Raw genomic sequence first — 27,456 nt, 5'->3', positions numbered from 1 at the left:
TTTAGTATTTATCCAGCTTGCGCGTTAAAAAAAATAAAAGGAATAAATAAGGCAGTACTCTTGTAAGGGTCTAAGACCAAGAACGTAATTAATATCCTCTATTTATCAAGGTCGAACAACTCACTTTACTAACAGGTGTAATTTTTTTGAAGGCTACCGATGATTTAGACAATTTGCAGCCTTTTTTAATCAACTGTAATACTCTCCCGCTCTTTGATATTCTTTTGCTTTTTGAATAGTTGCTGAGAAATTCAAGACTTTTATCAACTTAGCTGCAAAAGAAATTTGATTTTTCATGTTTGTATCAATTGGCTAAACATGTTAAAGTTTGAAATCTAGAGATCATTTGTGTTGAAAAATAGCAAACTATCAGTCTTATGAATCGTTAAAAACATTAATGTGAGCCAACTTGATGATGCGAATACTGTTGTATAAAAACTTATCAAGAGATATAACGATAAATTGTATTTACTTTTCCGAAAAACTTTTATGAATTAAATCCATTACTACACATCTTTTCTAGCTACGCAAAACCTCATTACTAACGAAGGAAATATTTATATTCTCCATTTTGATCTCTTGATTTATCTTTAGTTTCAGTTTTTAAATCCCATTTAAGTTCAATATCATATTCTCTTGGATTAACAGTGCTTGGTCTAGCATCAATTTCTCCTATAATTTTATCTCCCTTTTTCAATTCTAATACTTGATTCATATAAAATACAGTTTGTTTCCAATGTGTATAATGGTTCATTGGACCAGTTGGTAATACTACTTTTTCTTTTCCTGGGAAAATTGCATCCCAATATACTATATAAGCATGACATTGATCATCACCAATACTTTTTAATTCAAACGATCTTTTGAATGCTAATTCTTCCTTTTTAACGGTATTTATATCAAATTCAAAAAATTTATAACTATCTGTAATTAATGCTTGATTATTTACAGTATCTACCAAAGGTTCTTCCATTGCAGTTTTAATAAATGGTGAATAATCAAATCCATAAACGTCTTCCCAATAATGAATTTTTTCTTCTTTATATTGACCATCTTCAATACCAGCTATAAACATTTGACATTTATCTGGTAATATTAAACCACCTTTAACTAAATATTTATCTCTTGCATATAATACGGTATCTAGCATTGATTCATAAAGTAAAAAATATCCCATCCATTCTGAAATTATAATATCAACTGAATCAACAGGTAATTGAATGTCTTCTAATTTTCCTTGTAATAAAGTAATTTTATCACTAAATCCATTTAATTCAATAATTTCTTTTGCTTTACCTATTATGGATGACATATCAACTGAATATACGTGTTTTGCACCAGCTTTTACTGCAAACATAGAAAGAATTCCAGTACCACATCCAACATCAAGAACTATTTTATCTTTAAAAGCATCTTTATTTCTATACATTGCATTTCTATAACTTAATGTACGTGCAGTATCTTTTAACATTTCTTCATGGATACCAAAATGATCATAAGATGAAAAATAATGTTGTTCATATTGATTAAGTTTGGATTTGTCGGTGGCTGATTCAGACATGTTGTAGGTAAGATGGGTTTTTGGTTAAATGATTGACGAAGAGACCAATTTTTTATAAATAAATCAAGATTTGAAAAATTAAAAAAAATGTCAGATCGATTTTACGCGATGGATGTGAAACAGACAAAAAAAGACAACTTTGACTCTGAAGTGGACGAGATAAGAATCGAACTCATGACCTTTCCCATGCTAAGGGAACGCGCTACCAACTACGCCACACGCCCAATTTCTGTCAAAAAATTTTGCTGGTTTTATATACCAATTAACTTTTTGACTAACCGTGCACAAGTTTTTCATCAACATTTAAGACACCATTTGCATTAGGTGTCCCTAATATAGGTCAGGTTTATAATTATTATAGTTGTACTTAAATGCATATTGATTGCAAAAAAAAAGAAAACTTAACATCACCTAAATAATTCAGCAGTTGAATATAGGTTATCACCGAATGTTTAGGATCTAGTGGGTATTTGAAAATTGCCAGGTCTTGTTTAATATGCAGCGAGGTTTTTTGAATTATTTGGCAAAAATTATGGCTGAAAAATTGAATCGAAATACAGTAATTTAATTAGTTGTTTTGTCGATACAAATTTCCCTGTACATGTAGACAATTTGAGCTGAGAATCAACCGTTATTACAAAATTTACAACGTTGTTCACTTGCAATGCTTGCACTTCGTATATAATTTCTTTTCAAGTTTGACATATTTTTTTTTTCCTAATTCATCGGATAAATGTAAACATAGATTAAAAATAATTTACTTCCTATTTTGTGATTATTTTTTCGATTTTGAGTTCTATTTTTTTCACAAACTAAAAATATAAATAATATCAATAACTTTAAATAATTGCTTACTTTAATTAATTCATCTCATCTTATACAATTGATCTTGTTTATGATTTAACTTAATGTCATCAACTAAGAATAAACAGTCAAACACATCCAAAGACGATGATCAACCAAATTCAATTACTACTGCTTTAGACAATAACGAGAAATCAAATGATACAAAGGAATTTGATATAGATCACAATGATCAACAAAGTAATGGAACAAAAGATACAACACCCAACTCTAATCGTAGAAGTTCAATCCATAAGAAACATCATCATCATGAAAAACACAAGAAAAAGAAAAAAATTCGGGAATCAAGAAGAGTAATGTTTATATTAGGAGCTTTGTTAGGTTTAGCATTGACAATATTTTTTTCGACTAATAAAGTACTGTTTCCAGCTGATTTAGATGGATTAGTTAATTTTGATCAATTAAATTCATTATTTGAAGATTGGAAAAATTGGAAAGATATTTTACCAAGTGGTATGCAATCATATTTACAAGATGCTGATAATGCTGATGGTTCATTACATGGTTCAGCTGATCTGTTTAGTGTTGGACAAAGATTAAAAGCTTCAAGAAATTATACTGCAAAATATAATGTTGTTATGGTACCTGGTGTTATATCTACTGGTTTAGAATCTTGGGGAACAACCACTACGGGAGATTGTCCTTCAATTGGATATTTTAGAAAAAGATTATGGGGATCATTCTTTATGTTAAGAACAATGATTTTAGATAAAGCATGTTGGTTAAAGAATATTAAATTAGATGAAGAAACTGGATTGGATCCACCAAATATTAAAATAAGAGCAGCTCAAGGATTTGAAGCTGCTGATTTTTTCATGGCTGGATATTGGATTTGGAATAAAATATTACAAAATTTAGCAGTTATCGGATATAGTCCAGATAATATGATTTCTGCAGCATATGATTGGAGATTAACATATTTAGATTTAGAAAAAAGAGATGGATTTTTCAGTAAGTTAAAATTTCAAATTGAAATGAGTAAAAAAACAACTGGACAAAAATCTGTATTAGTTGGTCATTCAATGGGTTCACAAGTTATATTTTATTTTTTAAAATGGGTTGAAGCAAATGGTTATGGAAATGGTGGTCCAAGTTGGGTAAATGATAATATTGAAGCAATAGTTGATATTAGTGGTTCAATGTTAGGTACTCCAAAAACAATACCTGCATTAATATCAGGTGAAATGAAAGATACGGTACAATTAAATGCTTTAGCTGTTTATGGATTAGAACAATTTTTTAGTAGAAGAGAAAGAGTTGAAATGTTAAGAACATTTGGAGGTGTTGCAAGTATGTTTCCAAAAGGTGGTGATTTAATTTGGGGTAATTTAACTCATGCACCAGATGATCCAGTAAATACTTTAGAAACAAATAATACTGAAAAAACTATTAATGGTCCTAAAACAGGTAGTTTTGGATCATTTATAAAATATAAACAAAAAAATGGTACAGAACATGAAGTAACAATAGATGAAAGTTTACAAAAACTTTTAAAAGATTCACCAAAATGGTATTCAAAAAGAGTTGAAGAAAGTTATAGTCATGGTATTGCTAAAACATCAAAAGAATTATTAGCAAATAATCATATACCAAGAAAATGGGTAAATCCTCTTGAAGCAGCATTACCAAATGCACCAGATTTAAAAATGTATTGTTTTTATGGAGTTGGTAATCCAACCGAAAGAGCATATAGATATGTTCCAGCAGAAAAATCAGTTAAATTAGATTATGTTATAGATAGAGATTCATCAGATGGTGTTAGTTTAGGTGATGGTGATGGTACAGTATCTTTATTAACTCATACAATGTGTATTGAATGGCAAAAACAAAATAGTAGATATAATCCATCAAATTTAAAAGTTACAGTTGTTGAAATTAAACATGAACCTGATAGATTTGATTTAAGAGGTGGTGCTAAAACTGCTGAACATGTTGATATTTTAGGTAGTGCAGAATTAAATGAATTAATTTTGACGGTGGTATCTGGTAATGGTGATAAAATAAAAAATAGATATGTAAGTAATTTAAAACAAATTGTTGATGAATTAGATATATAGTAGTAACCATAATAACAACAATAATAATAGTAATAATAATAATAATAGTAATAATAATAATAAAAAATAACAATAATAATATCATGTTATGTAATATATATAAGAGTTATATAATTAATATTTTACAAAACCAATTATTTCTTGTGATGATAGAATTATCAAGATCTGTAGTATTTAAAGTATGCAATATCTCGGAGTTTATAAAGTAAATTTAGTTTATATATAGATAAGAGATCTTATGAATGAATGGTTAGTTACTAAATAGATCTATCGCAATTTTGAACTGAAGAACAAGAAGGTATATACTTATCTATATATCATTTGATATCACTCTTTAGCTATATAATAAAAAGTAGAATTTAAAAGAACAATATCAATAAATAATCTATCATTAAGTGAATGACAATAAAATAATAATATTGAATAACAATAATAATAAGTAATAATAAGAATAGCAAAGTTTCGTCATTTATATTACATTGAGGGGAAATAGATTTTATTTTATTATTTTAAAAAAAAAAAAAATTTAAATCTTTTTTAGACAAAAGGATCTCTTATTAAAAATATATTAAGAAAAAATGAAAAAACCCTTCTTTGTAACATAATTATCAAGATTTTGTGTTTTTAGATATAATTAATTATAATATTTTCATCATCTTATGTCTTTATATCAAAATAGAAAAAAAGAAAAGCCCATATAAAATTAAATACAGTTGTAATGATCTCGTATATATTTATCAAATAAGAAAGATGTATTGAGATTATTTAACACTTGCCATATTATAATATTAATAAATGAACAATAAAATGTGGGGTAAAAAATTTAAACAATTAAATAAACTAAACAATAAAAAAAAAAAGATTAAGTAAGAAATAAATAATAATTAAATCTTTCAAATTTCATTAGGTAGTTTGAAATAAAGTAGAAGTCTAATTTATAAGTTTCATATGAAGATTGTTTGATTTCACTTATAATAAATAATGAAGCTATAAAATTAACTTTAAATGAAAATACAAGAATTTAAATAATATTCTATTTTATTATTCATTTGTATTTATTATTTTCATATTATAATAATAATATTATTATTTTGGGTGTAATTGTACCTTGCATATTTCCATTAAAAATTTGAAATTTTCACTTTTTTAATCAATCTCATTTTCAAATATAAAATTATCCTAACCATTATATTTCTATTATTAATAGAATAAATTATCAAGTAATTAATTGAAAATGACAGATTCTGTGAGCAGTTTCTTCTTTTGTTTCAACTTTAATAAAAGCTTTTAAACTTGACAAATTAAATTTATATTACATAACTTCATATTCAATAGATCAAAAATATACTATAATATACATTCAACATAATTTATTTATTACCTTAAATAAATAAAATAGATCTTGAATTTAATTAATTTTAAAACAATAGTAATAAAAATTTAGGATGAACAAATGCTACCATCTGTCCAAGATCCATTTCCCAAATTCAGTAATAAACAAATTAAATTTAAAATTTTAAATTAATACACAATAAATTAAATTATATTTATAAAAATTATATTTATAATGCTATAATGTATAATAAAATATGTAATATATACATACATAAATATAGTGAATAAAGAGGGTGGAGATTAAGTCTGATGAGTTATATTAAATTAATCAATTAATTATTATCATATTTATTATAATACTATATTATATAAAACAAATCATTGACAAATTCCAATAAAATACTTTTAATTCAAGAAATTACATTTATAAATTATTCATAAATCATTTTAATTTGTTTAATTAATATTTCAATAAGATTTAATTGAAAAACTTTAATATCAATATTAATTTAATTTATATATAATTGTTATTAAGAAATTAAAATTCATCATTCAATTGTTATATATACAATATTAAATAAATTTCTCTTAAAATTGAAGAGTTTTAACTATATTATTTATCAATATCAAAATAAAGCAAATAACACTTATACCAATAAAATATACATAAATGAATAAATTAAAGCTTTATGGGGTTTGTTTCAGTTCAAATGTTTAATAATTATTTAAATTCAAATAAATCACAAGTAGAAAATGAACTTAAATATCATAATGATCAACAACAACAACAACAACAACAATTACCTCCACAACCACCTTTAACTTTAAATCATTCATCATCTTATAATAGTACTCATAGTCATAATTCTGCTAGTCATATTAATCATAATCATCAACCACTAGCACCACCTTCACAGTTGAATCATATGCAACATTCACTGTTAAGTCAACAACTACCTTTAAATTTATTACAATTACAACAAATGGAACATTTACAACAGAATCCTCATCATATGTTACCATCACCTTTATCTCATAATCAAACTATATCACAACTATCATCATCACATCCTCAGCCTCAACCTCTATCTCAACCACCTCAATTACCACCACAAGCACCTAATATACCTATATTAAAATCATCTTTTGATATGAGAAAATCAAAAAGTGGTAATGATGGAATTGTAGATAAAACTTGTCAATTTTGTGATAAACAATTTAGTCAAAAGGGTTCATTGTTGAGACATTTAGATACAAGAAAAGGTGATTCATTACATCCAATTGATAAAATTGATTTAATAAGGAATAATTCTATTAGAAGAAGAAGTGTTGATATAACTCCCATCACAGACTTTAATAAAATTCCAATAACAAGAAAAAGAAGAGCATCTAAAAAAAGTATGGCAAGATCTCAAATGTCAAGTGATTCAGCAAGTGGACAAAAGGAGAAAAGTAAATTAAGAAGAAAGTTAAGAGATAGGAGAATTAAAGCTAAATTAATAAGTAATGAATGGATGATTGATAAATTTACAAAACAAGTAATGCCAGATATAAAACAACAACCAATAACTCCTTCAACTTTTTGTTATTTTGTTGCATTTTATGTACCTATAAAAAGTTGGCCATTATTATCAACTGGTTATCCAACAACTTCTTTATATGAAGAAGTTATAAGTCAAATAAATGATCAAGAAGTTTTAGTAAATATTTTCAATCAAAGTTTACAATCATATGAACAACTAGGTGTAGAAGATAAAAGAAGAATATGGTTAGAACAAATTCAATATTGTTTAAATTCATCAATAAATGAAATAAATTTAACAACATTAAATAACATAAAATCAATTGTTGAGAAAAAAGAACAAAATATATTTGAAGAAATTTGTACAAATGATAATTTAGCATCTTTTGTTGATATTGAAGAAACTCATACGTTAGAAGAAGAAGATGATGAAGATGATGATCAGTCATCTTCTCAACCTGTAACAAGATCAAATAGTTTACCTCAAAATATTTATTTACCTCATTTACCAAATCAAGACTTTAATTTCAATTCTCAATTTTATTAGCTAGTCTAATAATACATAAATATATATATATATCATCTTTTCTATAAGTATAATATAACTTAATTTAGAATTTTAAAATAGCGGTCAAAATTGGTTGTAAAATTTGTACCTCTATTATTTTTTTTTGTTGCAACCAAATTTTGAATTTTTCTCTTTTTATTAAGCACCACAAAATAATATGACATGTTTCAAGAGCTGATAAGAGTGGCAGTATGTGGAGATGAATTTGTTGGGAAATCATCATTGATAACATCATTAATAAAAGAAACCATTTTCGAATCCCAATCAAATAATGTTTTACCACCAATAACAATTTCAAGAAATGATTATAATGAAAGCTTTAAAGAACAATCATTTGCTAAAACCACTAAACTGGAATATTCAAAAGATATATCTGAATATATACCCAATACCACAACAATAGTAGATACTGATCCATCAGATCATGCATTATTAACACAAGAACTAAAAAGAGCTGATGTAATATGGTTAGTTTATTCAGATCATTACACTTATGAAAGAATTTCATTACATTGGATGCCAATTTTTAGATCATTAGGACTTAATTTACCTATAATATTATGTGCAAACAAATCAGACTTATCAACCAAGAATTTGTGGAAATATCAAAATAATGATGAATTCATCCCATTAATCAATGAATTTAAAGAAATTGAAGCTGGGGTTAGATGTAGTGCAAAAAATAATTATAACGTTGTTGAAGCTTTTTATCTTTGTCAAAGAGCAGTTACTCATCCTATATCACCTATATTTGATGCAAAAGAAGGTAATTTGAAACCTGGCGCAATTGCTGCTCTAAGGCGTGTTTTTTTCTTATTTGATACTGATCTTGATGGATATTTAAATTTTGTAGAGTTTAATGAATTACATAAAAAATGTTTTGGATTTATGTTGGAAATAGAAGATTTTGATGAGATTATTAAATATATAAATTTAAAATTGTTAGATCAAAATAGTAGTGGGATAAGTGAAGATGGGTTTATTTTATTGAATAAATTATATGCTGAATCTGGTAGACATGAAACTATTTGGGGTATACTAAGAGCTAATCATTATACAAATTCATTATCACTAAATGATAAATTTTTATCCCCGCATCTAGATTTAAATCCAAACGCAAGTGTTGAGTTAAGTCCTACAGGTTATAGATTTTTAGTTGATTTATTTATAAAATTCGATAAAGATAATGATGGTGGATTAAATGAAGAAGAACTTAAAAATCTATTTAGACCAACGCCAGGAATACCCAAATTATGGATAGAAACTAATTTTCCCTCATCTATATTATGTAATGAAGAAGGATATGTAACATTACAAGGTTGGCTAGCACAATGGAACTTAACTACTTTCTTAAGCTATAAAACAACATTAGAATATTTAGCATATTTAGGATTTGATGAAAGTAATTCAATAAAAGCTTTAAAAGTAACAAAACCAAGAAAGACAAGACAAAAACAAGGTAAAATTTATAGAAATTCAGTAAATGATAGAAATATTTTCAATTGTTTTATTATTGGTGCTCCAAAAGCTGGTAAATCTTCGTTATTGGATCTGTTTTTACATGGAACTTATAGTGATATGTATTCACCTACTATACAACCAAGATTAGTCATTAAAGATATTGAAATAAGAGGTGGTAAACAATGTTATTTGATTTTAGAAGAATTGGGAGAATTGGAACCAGCCATTTTGGAAAACAAAAAAAGATTAGATGAATGTGATGTTATATGTTATACTTATGATTCCTCAGATCCTGAATCATTTCAATACTTAGTGGATTTAAGAAAAAAAAATTTACATTTAGATGAAATACCTTCAGTGTTTGTTGCATTGAAAGCAGATCTAGACAAACAACAACAAAGATCAGATGTACAACCTGAAAATTATACAAGAGATTTATTTTTAAATTCTCCTTTACATATATCATCATCTTGGAATAGTTCATTACATGAATTATTTATACAATTAGTTGATGCTGCTAAAAACCCATCAACTTCAACACCAGGGTTAGAGATTGAAAAATCAGTAGATGAAGAAAATTTAAAGCATTTATTCATGGCTGGTGGAGCTATTGGTGTAATGGCATTAGTTAGTATATGGATGTTAAATAGTATGAGAAGAAGATAAAGTAAAAACTTGTTACACAAAATTGTACATACATTATAAATTTATTTTTGTACTTTTAGTTTTTTTTATAGATTTATCTCATCTTGTGCTTTTAAATTCTATAAATCTTCAGTAGCACTTATTCATTAAATCATAATAAAACAACTTCATAATGTCATCACAAGAATATAAACCCGTAACGGTGGATAAACCAATAGAGAATACATACGATTTAGGAAATCTAGCTACATTCGATCCAAACCCATTATCAAATGAAAAACTTACATCAAAAAACGAATCAGAAAAAGAATCATATATACAATCAATAACAAGAGATAATGTTCAATTATTAATAAATCAAATATTATCATTACCCGTCAAAACCACCACAGACAATCAAGGAACATCAACTGGTCAAACATCATCAATGACATTAATCCAATTACCAGAACCAACAACTCCATTACCAAGAGAAAAAGGTATACCAAAAGATAAACCAAAAACTAAATGGGAAGAATTTGCAGCTAGAAAAGGTATAAAAGCAAAAACTAAAAATGGTAAAATGGAATATGATGAAGATAAAGGTGAATGGGTAAATAAATGGGGTTATAAAGGAAATAATAAAAAATTAGATGATCAATGGTTAGTTGAAGTAAATGATGAACCAACAAAGAAAAGAAGAAGAGACGATCAAGATACTGAATTAATAGATCCAAGAACTTTAGCAAGATCAGAAAGGAAAAAGTTAATAAAAAAGAATGAACTTCAACATAAACGTAATTTAAAAAATGCATCATCATAATTAAAAATAATTTGCATTCATATAAATATACATAATTTTGAGTAATTCAATTTGTACTTTTTATCTATTATCGAACTCTCTATTTTTTAAAATTATATAATTTAAACATACAAGATGTAAATAATCACATAAACCTTAAAAATAAGTATCGTTAATAAACAAATCAAACAATTTCCAAAATTCTTTTTTTCGAAATTTTCAAAATGAATCTTAACATGTATATAATCAATTTTCAAAAAGTGAATAATTCAAAATATATTATATTTACAAGTCATATTGTAAGTAAATATCAAACTTGACTTAACTTTCCGAAATGATATAATCAGGCTGTATATTGGAATGTAAAAAAAAGCCTCTATGGGTTAAAACAAAGCGGCCAGCATATGGCTTAGACAAAACTCTTGCGTTTGGTCTGCTTAAAATCTTATTCAAAAAGAAAAATAATTTTGATATATATGAAAAAATAAATGTCGATAATTAAATCTTTCATATTTGGGTTCGCAACAACTTGGCAAGAAGTGATGTTTTTGATTCGACTTTCCATTTTTTTTTTTTTATTATTTTTTTTTAAGACGGATTGATTTGTTTATACATAGTTGACGATCCATTGATGATAGGTAGTATTTTGAATAACCGAAAATTTTGTAGATTCGAAGGATGAAATAAATGATGATACATTATTTAAGGTGAGGAAGCTTCACTATAACGATGATAAGTACGTTCTTAATTAAAATTTTTTGAATCGAAGAGTCAAATTGTAATAGAGAGAATGAGAGTGTTTTTTTTTGCAAGACTTTCATATTTATTATACAAAAATGACTAGCCTTTGTATTACAAACGCTTTATCATTTTGTATTGAGCTATTTGAAAATCGATTATCTGAATTCTTTTGACCTAAACATTTTAAATTTCATTGATCAGTTAAACTCAAAAAAAAAGGGTGGGGTTAATAAACAAATCGAAAGACCTCAATAACACTTTGAAACTTTCAAAATGAATCTTAACTAGTATTAATTCAATTTTAAAAAGTAATTAACTCAAATCGGATTTAAACTCACAAATTAAATTGTAAATAAACATGATCTCGAATCAACTTTTTAAATTGATATATGAAAATATTATATTGGAAACTAAAAAAGTCAATTTACGGACTAAAGCAATCTGGATACAGTTGGTTTAAACAAATAAGCAATTCTTCGTATTACATACAAAGAATTGAGTTTTAAAGTTCTATGAACTCTGATTATTCAATGATTTAAGCATATCATTGATGTACACGGTCCTAACCACGCACACTAAATAAAAAATTCTACTGAACAAAATAAAAGAAAATTTTCAAGTAAGAGAAATTCAATTTATTTATAGTTTCTATCTAAATATCCTATGTTTGAGAAATTTAAAAATATTTTATGTTTTGACTTTAGCAACTTTGAAAATGAAATGTGGATATTCGATTTGGTGATAAAAGTATACTTTACTTTACGACTGTTCATTCTTCTGCTCTTTACTGTAAATCTTATGATACCTCGTAGGTTAACTTATCATTTTCTTAAGGTCACTTATGAATTTTCCGCTACACAATAACAAATCCTAATTGCATCAATTTCATGCTTTTGGACCGAACTGTATCATTAAATTGGGCAAGTTCATCTGGATGACGTTGATAAATTGTTCTTTTTTAAACAATATGATCTAAACATCTAAAAATGTTATTGACCAGTTTAATTCAAAAAAAAAGGGTGGGGTTAATAAACAAATCGAAAGACCTCAGTAATACTTTGAAGCTTTCAAAATGAATCTTAACTGGTATTAAATCAATTTTAAAAAGTAATTTACTCAAATCAAATTTAAACTCACAAATTAAATTGTAAATAAACATGATCTTGAATCAACTTTTCAAATTGATATGTGAAAACTATTTTTTGGAACGTTAAAAAAGCGTATATATGGACTAAAACAAGCGGGATACAACTGGTACCATCAAATAAGTAATATTTTAAGAATTGGGTTTTAAAGTTCTAAGAACCCGAGTATTTAATGAATTATGCTTATAACAAAATAATTTCATCTAAATCCAACATGTTAAACAAAAAATAAAAGATTCTAATGAACAAATATAAACAAAAAAAATTTTAAGTGAGAGAAATTCATTTCATTTATAGTTTCTGTTTTGAGATAACTAAAAATATTGTACATTTTATGATTATAGCAACTTTTAAAAATGATATGTGGATATTCAATTTGGTGATACAAGTATACATTACTTTACGACTGTTTATTCTTCTGCTCTTTATCGTAAATCTTATAATACCTAGTAGATTATCATTCTCTTTAAGGTCACTTATGAATTTTCCGTTACACAATAACAAATCCTAATTGCATCAATATCATGCTTCTTGACCCAACATTGTCATTAAATTGAGCAAGTTCTAGTGGATGACGTTGACCTAATCTTTCTTTCCAAACAAGATGACCTAAACATTATGAAATGTTATTGATCATATTAGTTTGAAAAATAAGTGACGTTAATAAACATTTCAAAAAGCTTCGACAAGTATTTCGGAACTTTCAAATAGAATCTTAACATATAGTATACAATTTTAAAAAGTAAATAATCCAAAAAATCATTTTATGTACAATTTTAATTGTATATAAATAATTATTTTGAATTAACTTTTCAAATTGATTGATAAAGTCTCTAGTTAAAACTCTATAAATCCATTTACGGGCTTAAGCAAGCTGCACTTCTATGGCATCGACATATTGAAAACATATAATGGTCTTGCGATACTCACAGATCCTCCAGAATTTTTAATAAACTGTTTCAAGAACAATAAGTACATTGAAATAAATTTTTTTCTATGCAAAAATTGTGAGACTATTTATAATAGTACAAAATTATTAGTTTAAGAGAATATAGTTGAATACTAAGATTATACAATTTGAATTTGTTAAAAATTCTGAGCTAAGCTACAAAATTGATTTGCCTACCCTGGATAATAGTTTTCATTGCCGCTTAACTATAAAGATATAATAATATTATTAATTTTAACAATCAATGATAAATGACTGTAAATCTTACAAATCGTTATTAACTTCATCGATTTTAAGAATTTTATTCTAATATGAGGGATCCAATTCATCAAAATCTTTAAGTTGTCATAAATGACTAATGATACTTCGAACACTATTCGATCATTGTTCTCAGTAGCTGCATTATTGAACACACTAGGTTAAACTGAATGAATAGTTGTTCGAGCGTTCTAATTTGAAGAGTTTACTTCATCAAGAAGAGACTATTTGCTTTATTATAGATACTTATACATTTCTATGTCTATAAGTTTTATTTTTCGTTTTTAATGTACTACCAGAATATTATTCTATATCATTACTAATAAGTCCTCTTTTGATTTCTTTACTTTTAGTATTCACTTGTTGTGTTTTATTATCAACCTAATACTTTTGTTATAAACTTAAAATGTTAATATCAATACATTGTTCTACCTCAAGTGCAATCGTTACAAATTCAACCGAGTGTCGCCACTGTCTCAACTCCGTCAACACTTTACACTATTAAAAATTGATTGCCTTAAGAACTTTACTGATACAACAATTAAAATCAGTAACCCATTCTTCTTAGATTGAGTCGTGTAATCAGATGAAATAGTTTCAAAAGATTAGGTATATTAAGTCATTTTAAATCTAATGACCTCAACATTGCAAAATGTTAAAAATCAAATAAATCCAAAAATAAGCACGATTAATAAACAAATCAAAACGGATAGTTCAAAATAATATATTTGAACCACTCAAAATGAATCTTAATCTTTCTCTATGAATCATATCAAAAGCTGTGATTTGTAAAATTTATTTGAATTCACGGAATTTGTTTGTGAACAAACATTAATTCTAAACCACTACTCGATTTATTGTATATTTTCATGAAAAGGCAGGCTGATGCTAAAATGAATCAGTGCCTTTAATCTGAATTCGATAATGGAATCAAAAAGGAAGTTATACCACCTTACATCCCGCAAATGAATGGTTTTATTGAAAGACACAACAGGTAAATACTAAATCAACATGAGACTTGTTTTCATCGTTTTTTTAAAAGTAAATCTCGAGAATCTTTTTTCATACTATTCAAAATCTGTACGATTAATTAGGAAATATTCACAACTAGGTCGACAGTACATGTGTGGTAATCAATACCTAACTTCTTTTTGGACTTATCATAACTTCGTAAAATTTTATTAATCTAACCTAGCACTATATACTAATAACCTATATATAATCCTCCACCTCTTTCATCTAATTCATCAGCAATAAATGTTACAGCTTCAGACTTTGGATCCCAACCTAATTTTGCAGTACATTGAATATTTTTTAAAAATGGTAATCTACCATCGTCTATTGCAACAGCTAAATCCATTGGATCTAATCTAGTCGTTGTACCTAACATACCACTACTGTTTATATACAAAGTTCTCAATGGTCTTCCATCTGTATAACCTAAATATTGATCATCGAAAAACATTGAAGAAAGATAATCAACACTAACTTCCAAAACCCTAAGATTTGCACAATAGATGAAAACATCATCAAGTGAGTTATTTTTCAATGCAGGCATTGGATACTGGATTTTCAATGTAGTTAGTTGATTTCCAACTCTATACAAAACTTGTTTTAATCCTAAATCTGTTATTGCAGGACAATGAGCAAATTCTAAATTTGTAATCAGTTGTGGGAAATTGGAATGATATAAAAAATCATCATTTATACCTCCAGATAATCTTAAAAAATTTAATTTTGGTGGCCAAGATATTTTGTTATGATCTTCTATATCAATCAGTGATCTTGGAAATGATAAATGAGTTAAATGTTTTAAATTTTCAATAGAATGAAACAACTGAGTTAAATTTAAAGTTTCAGATACCAATCTTAAATCTAGTATTTTTAAATTTGAACAATTTTTTAAAGCAACTAATGGACCAAATCCAAAACTTGTTTGTGGTGCAACGAATACTTCCAAATTTTTTCTTGATTGTTTCAATAATCTTGCAACAAATGCATTTTTACCTGATTGAATAACATATGCTAAATCTAATGAATATATATAATTTCCTAATTTCTTATTATTTGACAAAGTTTCAACGAAATTTAAAAAGTTTGTTGCTCTCAAATATGGATCTTTATAAATCATTGGCATAATGATATAATAGAACAATTTGCAAACTCTCATAAATTTTGGTTTTAATTTATCCCATGAATTTAAAATATCAAAAATCTTAACAAATATTTCAACTGGGAAAATCATCATTGATTGTTTAATTTCTTTTTCAATGTTTTGTAAATATTCAATATTTTTACCATTTATTGCACATTTTAAAACATCAATTTTCTCAAATTTACTTAATGGCCAAATTTTTCCCTTTGTTGATATTATTGGTGCATTTGAAATATGATATATTGATCTAACATTTATGCTATTTTTGAATTTCAGGTTATTTGTATCATGTAGTGTATTTTCTTTATTTTCTTTATTCTTTTGATCTTCCTCATCATCTGAATTATTTAAAAATGAACTTGATTTATAACTCCTATATGGAGCTCTAACCTTCTTTGGTCTACTTTTATTAGCTATTTTGAATCAACTTTATGATGAGTAATAATACAAATATAATAATAACAATTATTTAATAATACAAATTAACTTGTAGCAAACAGTTAATGAAATGAAAATGTGGTTGTAAAAAAACAAATAGAAATAAAATATCATATTTATAAATTGGCAACCATTTTTTTTTAATTTTTGTGATATTATTAAATTAGAGTAACAAATTTAATTTTAAATGACTTTCGTTACAAAGATTATATAAATTACGATAAGAGATATATATACAATAGATCAAAATCATCGCAACTACTTCAATCCCATATCATTATTATGTTGAATAGTTCACAACCATTACCCTCTTATAAAGTAGTAGTACTAGGAGAATCATCAGTAGGTAAAACTTCATTAGTTCATAGATTTACATCAAATAAATTTAATAATCATACATCAAACACAATTGGAGCGGCATTTATAACAAAAGAATTTTCATCAACTAAAGAACCTGAACGGAAAATAAACTTAGAAATATGGGATACTGCGGGACAAGAAAGATATAGATCATTAACTCCAATGTATTATAGAAATGCAAAAGTTGCATTAGTTTGTTTTGATTTAAGTAATTTTGAAAATACTTTTATAACTGCAAAATATTGGATTGAGCAATTAAATTTGAATAATAGTTCTACAATAAATAATGATGATGGTATTGAAATACGGCTAGTTGGTACAAAATCGGATTTGATAAGCAGCTCAGAAGATGAAGGAAACAAAAGTTTAATTAATAATGAAATTGACAGTTTTTTACATAATCAGAAAGAGACTATAAAAGCTTATAATGAAACTAGCTCGAAGAATGGTACCGGAATAGTAGAGTTATTTGAAAACATCATAGAAAATATAAGTGAAGAGTATATCAAAAATCATTATGAAATGTTGAAAAAACCAAAAGATAATAATATTGGTAGTATGCTACAGTCTAGACTGAACTTCTCATCAAGTTGTTGTTGATTAAGCTTAAAGTAGTTACATTAATAGTCCTATATAGACCTATATAGATACATCATAGTCATTATTTTTTTTCACTTTTAACAGGTTCTGAAGTAACTTCAATATCTTCTTCTTCTGAATCAGTAACTAAAAACGCATCAGAATCTGCTGGTGGATCTTCTGGTTGCCAAGGTTGTTTCTTTTTGAGAGTATCTTTTTTCGTATCACTTTGTATAGCTGAAGGAGTATCAGATTGTAATTCTGTTGAATTTCTTGGTCTTGTTGGCAAATGAGGACTTGCCATAGCTTCCTCGTCATCATCATTAGCGCTTGTTGAGCTTTCTTTATTTAATCTAATTTTATCATGAAAATCAGATGAAATAATTTCAGGATCTTCATCAAATCTAGTCTTTTTGCCTTTATATAGTTCATCATAATATCTTGTACCTCCTAAATTTCCAAAATTATTACCACCTTCTCTATGAGATTTTGATCCAAAAGTAGTTGCATTATCTCTTTGTTCTTGTTGTTGTTGTTGTCTGTTTGCAGTTGCGCTATCGAACTTTTTAGCTAATCCAGAAACCCATCCATTTAAAGTTGTTTTAGCTTCTTCTAATCCTTGGGTAAAAGTTTCTTTAATTTGATCAAATTCATCAGGACTTTCCTCTTCTTCGTAATAACTTCTTTCATAATCATTTAAATTTTGACGATGTTGACGATTACTTGCTTGTTGATCTCTTTCATTTCTATCTCTTCTATTTCTATCTTGATGTCTTCTTCTTCTTCTTTCATCTTCTAATTCAAATTCTTTTTGTAATTTTCTTGCTAATATCTCATCATCTGTGAAACCAATTGATTCATTTTTGTTGGAAGCTGATGTATTTTTTGAAGTGGTGGTAGTAGTTTGATATACGGGGATGTCTGGTTTGAAACTTGGATCAGAAATATAAAGTAATGCACTGAAAGCAGGTTCTGGATTTCCTTGAGATGCAATTAATACAGCAGTTATAATTTTTTCTTCAATTGATGGGAAAGCATCTTTTAAATCTTGAGTTGTTTGTTGAACTGGATCTTTTGGTCTTGAGGGAGGAGGTGGTGGGAGAGTTGTGGTTTCAACTTCAGTTTTTTTTACGACTTCATCTGCATCGTCATTAAGTGGTATATCTTCAATTGCTAATTCCTCAGTCTTTTTATTACTTATTTTATCATTTTCAGTTGTGGTTTTACTTTTATCTTCTTTAGATTCTTCCTGGATTTTATCTTTTGTTTCAGATTCTTCAGTGGTTGCTATATCTTTTTTGGTCTCCCCTTTATTATCATCAATTGAATCTAATGGTTTACTATCAACTTCTTTTAATGTTTCCTTCTTGACCATTCTCAATTAAAAACTACTGAATATAAATTATTAAGTATTAGAAATTATAAATTTAATTGAATAGTAAAAAATTGATAAATAAAGAACCCCATGAAATATATTATTTAATTATCTTTATCAACAATCAATATGATAATCTTTTTTTTTGTTAATAAATACACTACTCCAAATAGTTTTGACATCTCTCTCATTTACAATATATACTAAATATTTTTCAATCTTAATTTTTATTTTTAATTTTTACCCTCTTCTTTTTCTCTTTTCTTTGATAGTATTTTTTAAAAATAACTCCGAATATAGCTAGAGCTTTATATTTGTAAAATTTCAAAAGATTTATATAGAGTGTGGACAGCGGAGGTATATCGAAAATTATAGAAAAGATTTTGATCTTTTTTAGACTTTTATGATTTGAAAATTGGACTTTAAATTTGTTCTAAATGATAATTGTGAGGTCACACATTTTTTATATTTTGAGAATCACCAAGATTGAAACTTTTATTAATTGGCTATAAATTCTATGATACAAATATATGTTTCTTATGATTGTGATTTTGAGGAATGATTTAAGTTTTTTGATCTATCCCCGTGGTTGATTCTCCAGACCGTAATGTTTTTCCCCAAATTGGCATTTGACGTAATTCAACTACTCTATTACTTCTTCATGAATCAAACTTATTCAGCTTTAGCCTCTTTCAAAATTTGTTTTCTTCTTATTAAATCTAAGTTTTCACATTCTTCCCATGCATGTTTATCATGTTTACAACTTACTGATGAATTTGCAGATTGTCTTATTAAACAAGTTTGAAATAATGCAAAATATGCTGCACATCTATCTCTCCATTTCAATGGAACTTTATATTTTTGACATTCATCTTCTGTGACTATATTGTGAGATTTTTGTTAGTATAATTGATTGTTAAGTCAGCCTCTAATTTTCAAAGTTACATACGTAGTGGTGGAAATTCTGTGACCGACATTTATGGAATATATATATGTAACGATGGTATAGGTTTGGTTGATGATTGTATATGATCTTTATTAAATAAGTTATTACTATTGACTTATTAAGCGAATTGAAAATTTGGAACCAATTATATTTGTCGCATAGTCAGAAATTATATACAGGAAATATGAAATTATTCAAAACTATTGTCATAAACCATAGAGATGCAGAGTATATTGATAGATAAAGTAGTCTCGTGGGCTATTTATCGCAAATCCATAGTATTAGATAACCTTTCGATGTTCAGTGGATTACAATGTGTAGTTACTAATAGAAATATAAGGAAAACAAGTCAAAGGCATTATTCTAACTTTTGAAAAATGTATATTAAAATTGTCTCTTTATACCAAGTTTGATTTGACAATGACGTTCTCATTGTCGAATAAATAAGTATGCTTTTACCTCGTATCATTCATGCAGTATAAACTATAAGATCTCAAATTTTGTGAATATTGACAATTTGAACCACAGACTCTTCCCTCACTCATGCTTCTTCTCCCAAAACCTGAAATAGTCATTTTTTAAACCATTCAATGTTTTTGTTGTTGATTTTGTTTAGTATAATTGTCTAATCTTTCTTTTAATGCAAGATATTGGCATTTATAAAATTCATCTTTTGTGGTTGAACAAAATGAAGTTCCTTTATCAAGACATTTATAATATTCAATTAAATGAGCAGCACATTTATCTCTATAAAATAATGGTACTTTATGTAAATCTAATTCTTCTTCTGAGGCTAATTGAATTTGGGAGATTTGTTAGTAATTAATAAAATTTATTTGCAATGAAACATCCGAGTGTTGCTTCACATAGATAATCAAAATTTTATTTGACAAAGCTCGGTCTTAAAAAACATACGTATTGGTGGATAAGTGTAACTTTCTGAGCTTCCCATTTCGAATCTTGTGTATATGTAATTATAGTAGTAGAATGTACAGCTTTTTGATTTTTTCAGTATTCATAATTTTGGTTTCGGGTGCGCTACCTTTACCTGCAAATTTGGAGACTAAGTCGATAAGATAAGTTAAATGCAAAAGTTATGTCTCCAGAGACAGCTAATTGATTCTATATTTAACTCTAAAACTAAATGTTGTACTGTTTGAAGACTTTTTCATCGTCTCGTGGAGCAATTTAAGTTTAGAATTCTGCGTTACATGCTAAGTATGGTATCAAGTTCTTGTGCTAATCACAATTTATAAAACGACCTTTGCTGCTGTACATTACATAGAATTACCAGGCAGTAGCTAAAACATCCTGTTGTTGGTTGGCTGTGGGTAAATTACTTGAGTGGGTTGTTTCAATGTAGATAATAATAACTATGTGTGTACGGATGTTTGTGTCTTTGACAGGAAACAGTGTATAGAAAATTTCCAATTTTTCTTAATGTTTTGCAACAAACTTTATCAAATTCGTAGACCTATCCCAATATTCAACTTTAATCGTGTAGTATTAGTGCAACTAATTTAGACAATTCATATAAGAGATAGATTCAATTTTACAATACTTTGATTCAATAGTGAAGCAGGTCTGGGGAACAAAATATAATTTTTGCAACCAAAAAGGGGAGAAAACACAAAAATTTCTATCAATTTGATATGTGATGTATGAAAAATTATAAAATTTCATTCAAGTCCCTCTCGCAGTATATTATTTGATAAGAATATCGAGTTATTAGTTCGACTTCTTATAATAAATTCTTAATTGAAACGCGTTTAATTAATTAAAAAATTAATTTACACGACTAATATATTTAATTATTACTTAAAAAAAAAAAAATAAAATTTGGATAACAAAAAAAACTTCAAGACAACAAAAATTGAAAGAGAGACGTAACTTAATAACATTAAAAAAAAATAGATTTAACAGATCAATATAAATAAATACATTTTAAATTTTAGATCATCAAATCAATTACCAACCATACATCTATCAAAATATCATATTATATATAAACAATGCCGGAACCAGTTGGGATTTCTAATCTACCAAATCAAAGGTATGTTGATCATACATTTTTACATTAATCAAATGCAAGTTATACTAACATTGTTATTAGATTAAATTTAGTCACTAAAAATGGTGCTAATTTTACAATTATGGTATGTGGTGAATCAGGATTAGGTAAAACAACATTTATTAATACATTATTTCATACAAGTTTAAAAACTCATAAAAATTCAAATCAAAATAATCCTCATCAAACTACAACAATCGAAGTAACAAAAGCTATATTGGAAGAAAAAAATTTTAAATTAAATTTAAATGTTATAGATACTCCAGGATTTGGTAATAATGTTGATAATACTGATTCTTATCAGCCAATAATTGAATTTTTGGATGAAAGATATTCAAATTATTTAGATCAAATAAATCAACCTATAAGACAAGATGTTAAAGATCTACGAGTAAATGCTTGTTTATATTTTATACGTCCAAGTGGTCATTCTTTGAAACCTTTAGATATTGAAATTATGAAAAAATTATCAACAAGAGTTAACTTAATTCCAGTTATTGCAAAAGCCGATACTTTATCGAGAAATGAAATGGATATTTTTAAAACAAGAATTAGAGAAATTATTGAAGCACAAGATATTTCGATTTATACTCCCCCATTAGAATTAGATGATCCAGCAAGTGCAGAACATGCTAAACAATTGATTGAATCAATGCCATTTGCAATAATTGGTTCAGAAGAAGAAATTGAAATTAATGGTAAATTTGTAAGAGCAAGAAAATATCCTTGGGGTATTGTTGAAGTTGAAAATGATAATCATTGTGATTTTAAAAAATTAAGAAGTTTATTATTAAGAACTAATATGTTGGATCTAATTTTATCGACAAATGAAATTCACTTTGAAACTTTTAGATCAATGAAATTAGGAGGAGAGGAAGAAGAAGAAATTACAAATGAAAATGGTGAAGTTATTAAAAAACCTAAAAAGATTAGATTTCATAATCCAAAATTTAAAGAAGAAGAAGATGCTTTAAAGAAATTTTTCACTGAACAAGTTAAAGCTGAAGAACAAAGATTTAGACAATGGGAAACTAATATTATTAATGAAAGAAATAGATTAAATCAAGATTTAGAAGAAATGCAATCTAAATTAAAAGGTTTAGAAGAACAAGTTAAAAAATTACAAATTTCTAAACGTTAAGAGGATATAGTTTGTATAGTTTTTGGGTAAAGCTTGAAATTGTATATGTGAATGAAAATGATATGTTAATTAACTAGTAACCTACAATGTCTAATTCTTCAGTAACTGAAGGGTCTGATAAATGTAGAACATGTACACAATACTAAATTTTGTTACTGAAAATGCTCGTAAAAAATTATATCAAAATCAAAGACAATTAAAAATTTGAAATATTTTTTTTCTTAGTCCTTCCACCTATAACCGAATCAATACCAACTATTCTAACCATTATTAAGACATATACATCCTCAGAATCATGTCAAATAGTGATACAACACCACCCGATCATCAACCAAAATACAAGAGAAATTACAGAGCATGTTTGAATTGTCGAGTTCGTAAAGTTAAATGTGATTTAGGACCAGTTGATAATCCTCATGATGGTAAATGTGCAAGATGTTTAAGGGAACGAAAAGATTGTATATTTGTTGAAAGTAAAAGAGGTGGGTCAAATAATGTTTTGAATGGTAAAAAAAAGAAACAAAAAACTGAAGAAGCAGTTGAATTACCTGGTGTTAATTCAATTTTACATGATAATTTAAACTCTCCACATCATTTACATCAAACTCAACCTTCACCAATTCCTCCACCTTTAATCCATCGTCAACAATCTCAAGCTAGTTATAATTCACCACAACAACATTCACCTCGACAATCCCAATCACCACAACCACCATCACAAAAAGAAAAAAATAATTTCTCAACTATGGAAGGTGCATTAGTGTTTTTAGCTAGTGCGGCGGGTACTTTTGCAAAAGCTGATGCAAGAGATCATATTGATGCCAGAGCCAAATATGACGAAATTGAATCAATGAATATAGAAAAAAGAAATGATTCAGTACCTTCATATATAAAACCTACTGGTAAAAGAATGTCAATGCCAGCGGCTGAGAATGGATCATCTGTTAGACCAAAAGCATCTACAAGATTAGCTAATATTGATTATATTGGAGATAATGGGATTTTAACTGAATCTGAAGCTGAAAATTTAATCAATTTGTTTTTCACTACAATGCATCCATTTTTCCCACATATTCCTAAATTCTTACATTCATCTAAAATTTTAGCAGGTTATCCAATTTTGTTATGTGCAATTTTAACTATATCTTCAAGATATCATCCCTTTGAAAATAATAACACCAATAGTACAGTACCTAGAAATATCGAAGTTCACGATCGATTATGGTTATATGTACAAAGATTAATTTCACAAACAGTTTGGGCTGAAGCAAGTACTAGATCCATAGGTACAATTTTTGCCTTTCTATTATTCACAGAATGGAATCCAAGAGCTATACATTGGAGATGGTCAGATTATGCAAACAAAGCAGAAGAAGGAGCAGAAGCGCCAACAAATGGTAGTCTTGCTGGTTTAGGAGCAATGAGAAGATCTCATAGAATGGCATGGATGCTAATTGGAAGTGCAGTTAGATTAGCTCAAGATATGGGATTTATGGAAATGAGTTCTAAAACATTAATTGCAACCCACATTGCCGAAATTAATTCCGTTATGGATATATCAAGAAGATCAATGTTAGCACATTCATTGTCAGAAATAGATTTAGATGCAGATGAAATTGAAGAAGATTTTGAGGAAGAAATTGATTTTATAAGTGAAGAAGAATTAAAAAGAATTTCAATGGAACATAAATTTAAATTTACAAATGCTCAAAAAGCTCAAATTGAATTATTACAAATCATGTCTTTGGGTCATGAAACATTTTATGGTTATAAAGCTCAATTAGGTCATTTATCAAAGAAACAAAATTTATCAGTGTTAAATATTATAAGTCCATTGATTAATAATTGGAGTAAAAAATATAAGAATTTTCTTGTACCAACCACTGGTAAATTATCAAAACATATTAATCATTGGTCCAAATTGAATTCCAAAATATCCAATGAAATTAACGAATGTATACAGCAAGAATCCTTCATATTTGAATTTAATTATGTTAAGTTATACATATATTCATTAGCATTAAGTCCTTCACCAAAATTGGAGAAAAAGAATTTAAAATTAGATGAATTATCCAAAAGTGCAAAATTTATAGAACAAGCTTTCAATTCAGCTAATGAAATGTTGAACGCAGCTCACAGAATTCATAAATTTAAAATGTTAAGATTTATGCCAGTTAGATGGTTAACAAGACTTGTTAGAGCAGTTGCTTTTATTGTGAAATGTTATTTAACTATTACTGCACAACACAAAACCTCATTGAATCCTAAAATTGGTTCAATTTTTTCAGGTCTAAGTAATAATGAAATTTATGATCCAACTGTATTAAGTTTTAGTATGATTAGTATTGATGATATTTCTTCTTCAATTCATAGAGCTGCTTTAACTTTAAGAGATTGTTCTCCTGATGAATTACATTTATGTACTAGATATTCCTCAATTTTGATGTTTTTATATTCAGAAATGAAATCTAAAAAAAATGATAGCGAAGAAGTTGAAGAACAAAGTCAAGAACAACAACCTAAACAACATTATAATAAAGATCAATTCATGCAGCAAGATTCTTTGGTATCTCAACAAAAACAACAACAGCAACAACAACAACAAACACAACAACCCTATCAAACTAACACAAATACTGAAAAGCCATTACCGGATACGTTTCCTTATGGTCCATATTTCAAACATTCAGGAAGTATACCGACAGCAGCGACAATCGCAGCTCAAGAAAACAAACCACCAATCATACAGCAACAACAGCAACTGCAACCATCCCAATACGGATCTTATTCAAATAACATGAATTCAGACAATATGAACAATATGTACTACGGAAATAATAACACCAATTCTAATAATAACACTACTGCAGGTGATTCAGAAGTAATGGACTGGTTTTTTAATAATCAAAATATTGGGTTAGATTTTGTTGCTCCTTGGACTGAAATGATTGAACAACAATTAAATCTTAATGATCAATTTTAGAGTTAGAAGAGATTTGGTATACCTTAATTAGACTAGCATTCGTCTTCATTATTAGGTTTTAGCTTAAAATATATTCGTATCTTTTTTTGCAACCAATTCATGAAATCATTTTACTAATTTCGTAGTTTTTGTAATTGATTGTAAATTTCTTTTTCTTGCTAACATGTAGAGATCTTTTCACTTGCCTAAATTGTCCAAGCTTACAACTCTCAAAATAAACAATTTCTTACTCCATTGAGTAATCCTTTACACAGAAATTTTAGATAACCGAATGTTCCTGAATTTTAAATTTGCAATCCAAACAAACAAAGACAACAACAAGAAAACAATGCTATTTGCAAATTGCAATTTGTAATTGAACGAGCATTAGAGGAGATACTTCTACTTCTCGTTGACAATAGAAAGAACTTGATAGAAGTTTCTAGATCATACCAATACTTACTTTTGAACTTGATTAGTTAAAAGATATTAATCTGAAAATTAAGGGGTATTTTATCGTATTTTACACCACTTAATAAATATGTATGACAATGCGACATCACAGTGTCTCGATTATTTTAATGTAACACAAGGCGGAAATAAAGTGGCTATGCTAAGAATAATTAAACATATGATATTAATTTCTTGTGTTTGATCTCAAAATGCAGCTTCTCAGATAATTGCTTTTGATGTACAAAGCTTATACTCCAAAAAGTAAAATACCATGAAACAGTCGATTTCTTGGGTCAGACACGTGTAAATTTTCAGGTCGACAACTGGCGGAAGCTGTTCAAATTTAATTAAATTTTACATGTGCTCGTCCAAGTCCGTTCTTATCTCCAATGTCGCGAATGGATTTCGACAAAAAAAGTCTGACTGCCAAAAGAAATTGAAATTTCAGGACAATTAATTTACGCGTAGTTTTGTTTCATATAATCTTATTTATTGTTTATATTTAAAAGGTGTAATTATACGTAAAAAAATCAATTGTATCGAATCTACGTTTGATCTTGAGAGACGATGTTGAAACATAAATCTAAAGATAGTAAATACAATTGATTAAAAGCAGTTGAAAAATTTCACAATACAATCTTTTAATTTTATTTTTTAGTCCACTATTATAATATTTTCATTATTATTATTTAATTTTTTTTTCTTATCAAAATTAAGGGACAATTGATTATAATTTGATAAAAAATGGCTGGTTTAAATGTTTAAAAGTTGGACAATCTTAAATCTGAAAGAACATGTGTTTAAGGAGTATGTGGGGTCACTGTTGATTGCTCTTACTACATGACTAGTCCAAGTCGATAATTTCATCTTTGTAATTAGTAGTTTTGGTAGAATGGATTATTTATTAAGATCAAATAGTTGTGATACCAAACTGTAACGACATCTTCAATATTAAAAAATATGTCAAAATATTATAATTCACTTTAGAAAAATTGATAATGGCTTTTGTATTCAATTTTTAAAAGTTTATCCGTAAATCTATGCCATTTAAATAAATTGACTAATTTTTAATATTGGAATGTGAAATAA

At 27.1% G+C, this 27,456-nt stretch overlaps 12 protein-coding genes across 12 annotated transcripts; 7 read left to right on the top strand and 5 right to left on the bottom strand. All coding sequences in view use genetic code 12, as the record gives it.

The window, feature by feature from the left end:
• Window positions 1–541: 541 nt before the first annotated feature.
• Window positions 542–1,561, bottom strand: HMT1 (protein-arginine omega-N methyltransferase; the record flags this gene model as incomplete). Its single annotated transcript, XM_051761533.1, has 1 exon — window positions 542–1,561. One exon carries the CDS (start codon window positions 1,559–1,561, stop codon window positions 542–544), a length of 1,020 nt encoding a protein of 339 aa, XP_051621587.1.
• A 908-nt stretch (window positions 1,562–2,469) lies between these two features.
• On the top strand, window positions 2,470–4,482 carry LRO1 (phospholipid:diacylglycerol acyltransferase; the record flags this gene model as incomplete). Its single annotated transcript, XM_051761532.1, has 1 exon — window positions 2,470–4,482. One exon carries the CDS (start codon window positions 2,470–2,472, stop codon window positions 4,480–4,482), a length of 2,013 nt encoding a protein of 670 aa, XP_051621586.1.
• Window positions 4,483–6,506: 2,024 nt separating this feature from the next.
• On the top strand, window positions 6,507–7,886 carry KGF54_001189 (uncharacterized protein; the record flags this gene model as incomplete). The annotated part of the gene is made up of 1 exon (XM_051761530.1): window positions 6,507–7,886. The coding sequence occupies one exon, from the start codon at window positions 6,507–6,509 to the stop codon at window positions 7,884–7,886; it is 1,380 nt and encodes a 459-aa protein (XP_051621585.1).
• Window positions 7,887–8,069: 183 nt separating this feature from the next.
• On the top strand, window positions 8,070–10,034 carry KGF54_001188 (ERMES complex Ca(2+)-binding regulatory GTPase; the record flags this gene model as incomplete). The annotated part of the gene is made up of 1 exon (XM_051761529.1): window positions 8,070–10,034. One exon carries the CDS (start codon window positions 8,070–8,072, stop codon window positions 10,032–10,034), a length of 1,965 nt encoding a protein of 654 aa, XP_051621584.1.
• A 151-nt stretch (window positions 10,035–10,185) lies between these two features.
• RRS1 (Rrs1p) lies at window positions 10,186–10,815 on the top strand (the record flags this gene model as incomplete). Its single annotated transcript, XM_051761528.1, has 1 exon — window positions 10,186–10,815. One exon carries the CDS (start codon window positions 10,186–10,188, stop codon window positions 10,813–10,815), a length of 630 nt encoding a protein of 209 aa, XP_051621583.1.
• Window positions 10,816–15,091: 4,276 nt separating this feature from the next.
• KGF54_001186 (uncharacterized protein) lies at window positions 15,092–16,594 on the bottom strand (the record flags this gene model as incomplete). Its single annotated transcript, XM_051761527.1, has 2 exons — window positions 15,092–16,415; window positions 16,575–16,594. 2 exons carry the CDS (start codon window positions 16,592–16,594, stop codon window positions 15,092–15,094), a joined length of 1,344 nt encoding a protein of 447 aa, XP_051621582.1.
• Window positions 16,595–16,762: 168 nt separating this feature from the next.
• On the top strand, window positions 16,763–17,440 carry YPT53 (Rab family GTPase; the record flags this gene model as incomplete). Its single annotated transcript, XM_051761526.1, has 1 exon — window positions 16,763–17,440. One exon carries the CDS (start codon window positions 16,763–16,765, stop codon window positions 17,438–17,440), a length of 678 nt encoding a protein of 225 aa, XP_051621581.1.
• A 61-nt stretch (window positions 17,441–17,501) lies between these two features.
• On the bottom strand, window positions 17,502–18,794 carry CUE5 (ubiquitin-binding protein; the record flags this gene model as incomplete). The annotated part of the gene is made up of 1 exon (XM_051761525.1): window positions 17,502–18,794. One exon carries the CDS (start codon window positions 18,792–18,794, stop codon window positions 17,502–17,504), a length of 1,293 nt encoding a protein of 430 aa, XP_051621580.1.
• Window positions 18,795–19,466: 672 nt separating this feature from the next.
• On the bottom strand, window positions 19,467–19,771 carry KGF54_001183 (uncharacterized protein; the record flags this gene model as incomplete). The annotated part of the gene is made up of 2 exons (XM_051761524.1): window positions 19,467–19,675; window positions 19,744–19,771. The coding sequence occupies 2 exons, from the start codon at window positions 19,769–19,771 to the stop codon at window positions 19,467–19,469; spliced, it is 237 nt and encodes a 78-aa protein (XP_051621579.1).
• Window positions 19,772–20,327: 556 nt separating this feature from the next.
• Window positions 20,328–20,692, bottom strand: KGF54_001182 (uncharacterized protein; the record flags this gene model as incomplete). Its single annotated transcript, XM_051761523.1, has 2 exons — window positions 20,328–20,533; window positions 20,656–20,692. The coding sequence occupies 2 exons, from the start codon at window positions 20,690–20,692 to the stop codon at window positions 20,328–20,330; spliced, it is 243 nt and encodes an 80-aa protein (XP_051621578.1).
• A 1,060-nt stretch (window positions 20,693–21,752) lies between these two features.
• CDC12 (septin) lies at window positions 21,753–22,952 on the top strand (the record flags this gene model as incomplete). Its single annotated transcript, XM_051761522.1, has 2 exons — window positions 21,753–21,793; window positions 21,854–22,952. 2 exons carry the CDS (start codon window positions 21,753–21,755, stop codon window positions 22,950–22,952), a joined length of 1,140 nt encoding a protein of 379 aa, XP_051621577.1.
• A 295-nt stretch (window positions 22,953–23,247) lies between these two features.
• On the top strand, window positions 23,248–25,935 carry ARO80 (Aro80p; the record flags this gene model as incomplete). The annotated part of the gene is made up of 1 exon (XM_051761521.1): window positions 23,248–25,935. The coding sequence occupies one exon, from the start codon at window positions 23,248–23,250 to the stop codon at window positions 25,933–25,935; it is 2,688 nt and encodes an 895-aa protein (XP_051621576.1).
• Window positions 25,936–27,456: the final 1,521 nt, after the last annotated feature.

The sequence above is a fragment of the Candida jiufengensis genome (assembly GCF_024610255.1).
Source record: "Candida jiufengensis strain CBS 10846 chromosome Unknown scaffold6, whole genome shotgun sequence".
Lineage (NCBI taxonomy): Eukaryota > Fungi > Ascomycota > Pichiomycetes > Serinales > Debaryomycetaceae > Lodderomyces > Lodderomyces jiufengensis.
Note: the sequence above shows the minus strand (reverse complement) of the source record. Positions and strands in the feature narration are given on the sequence as shown.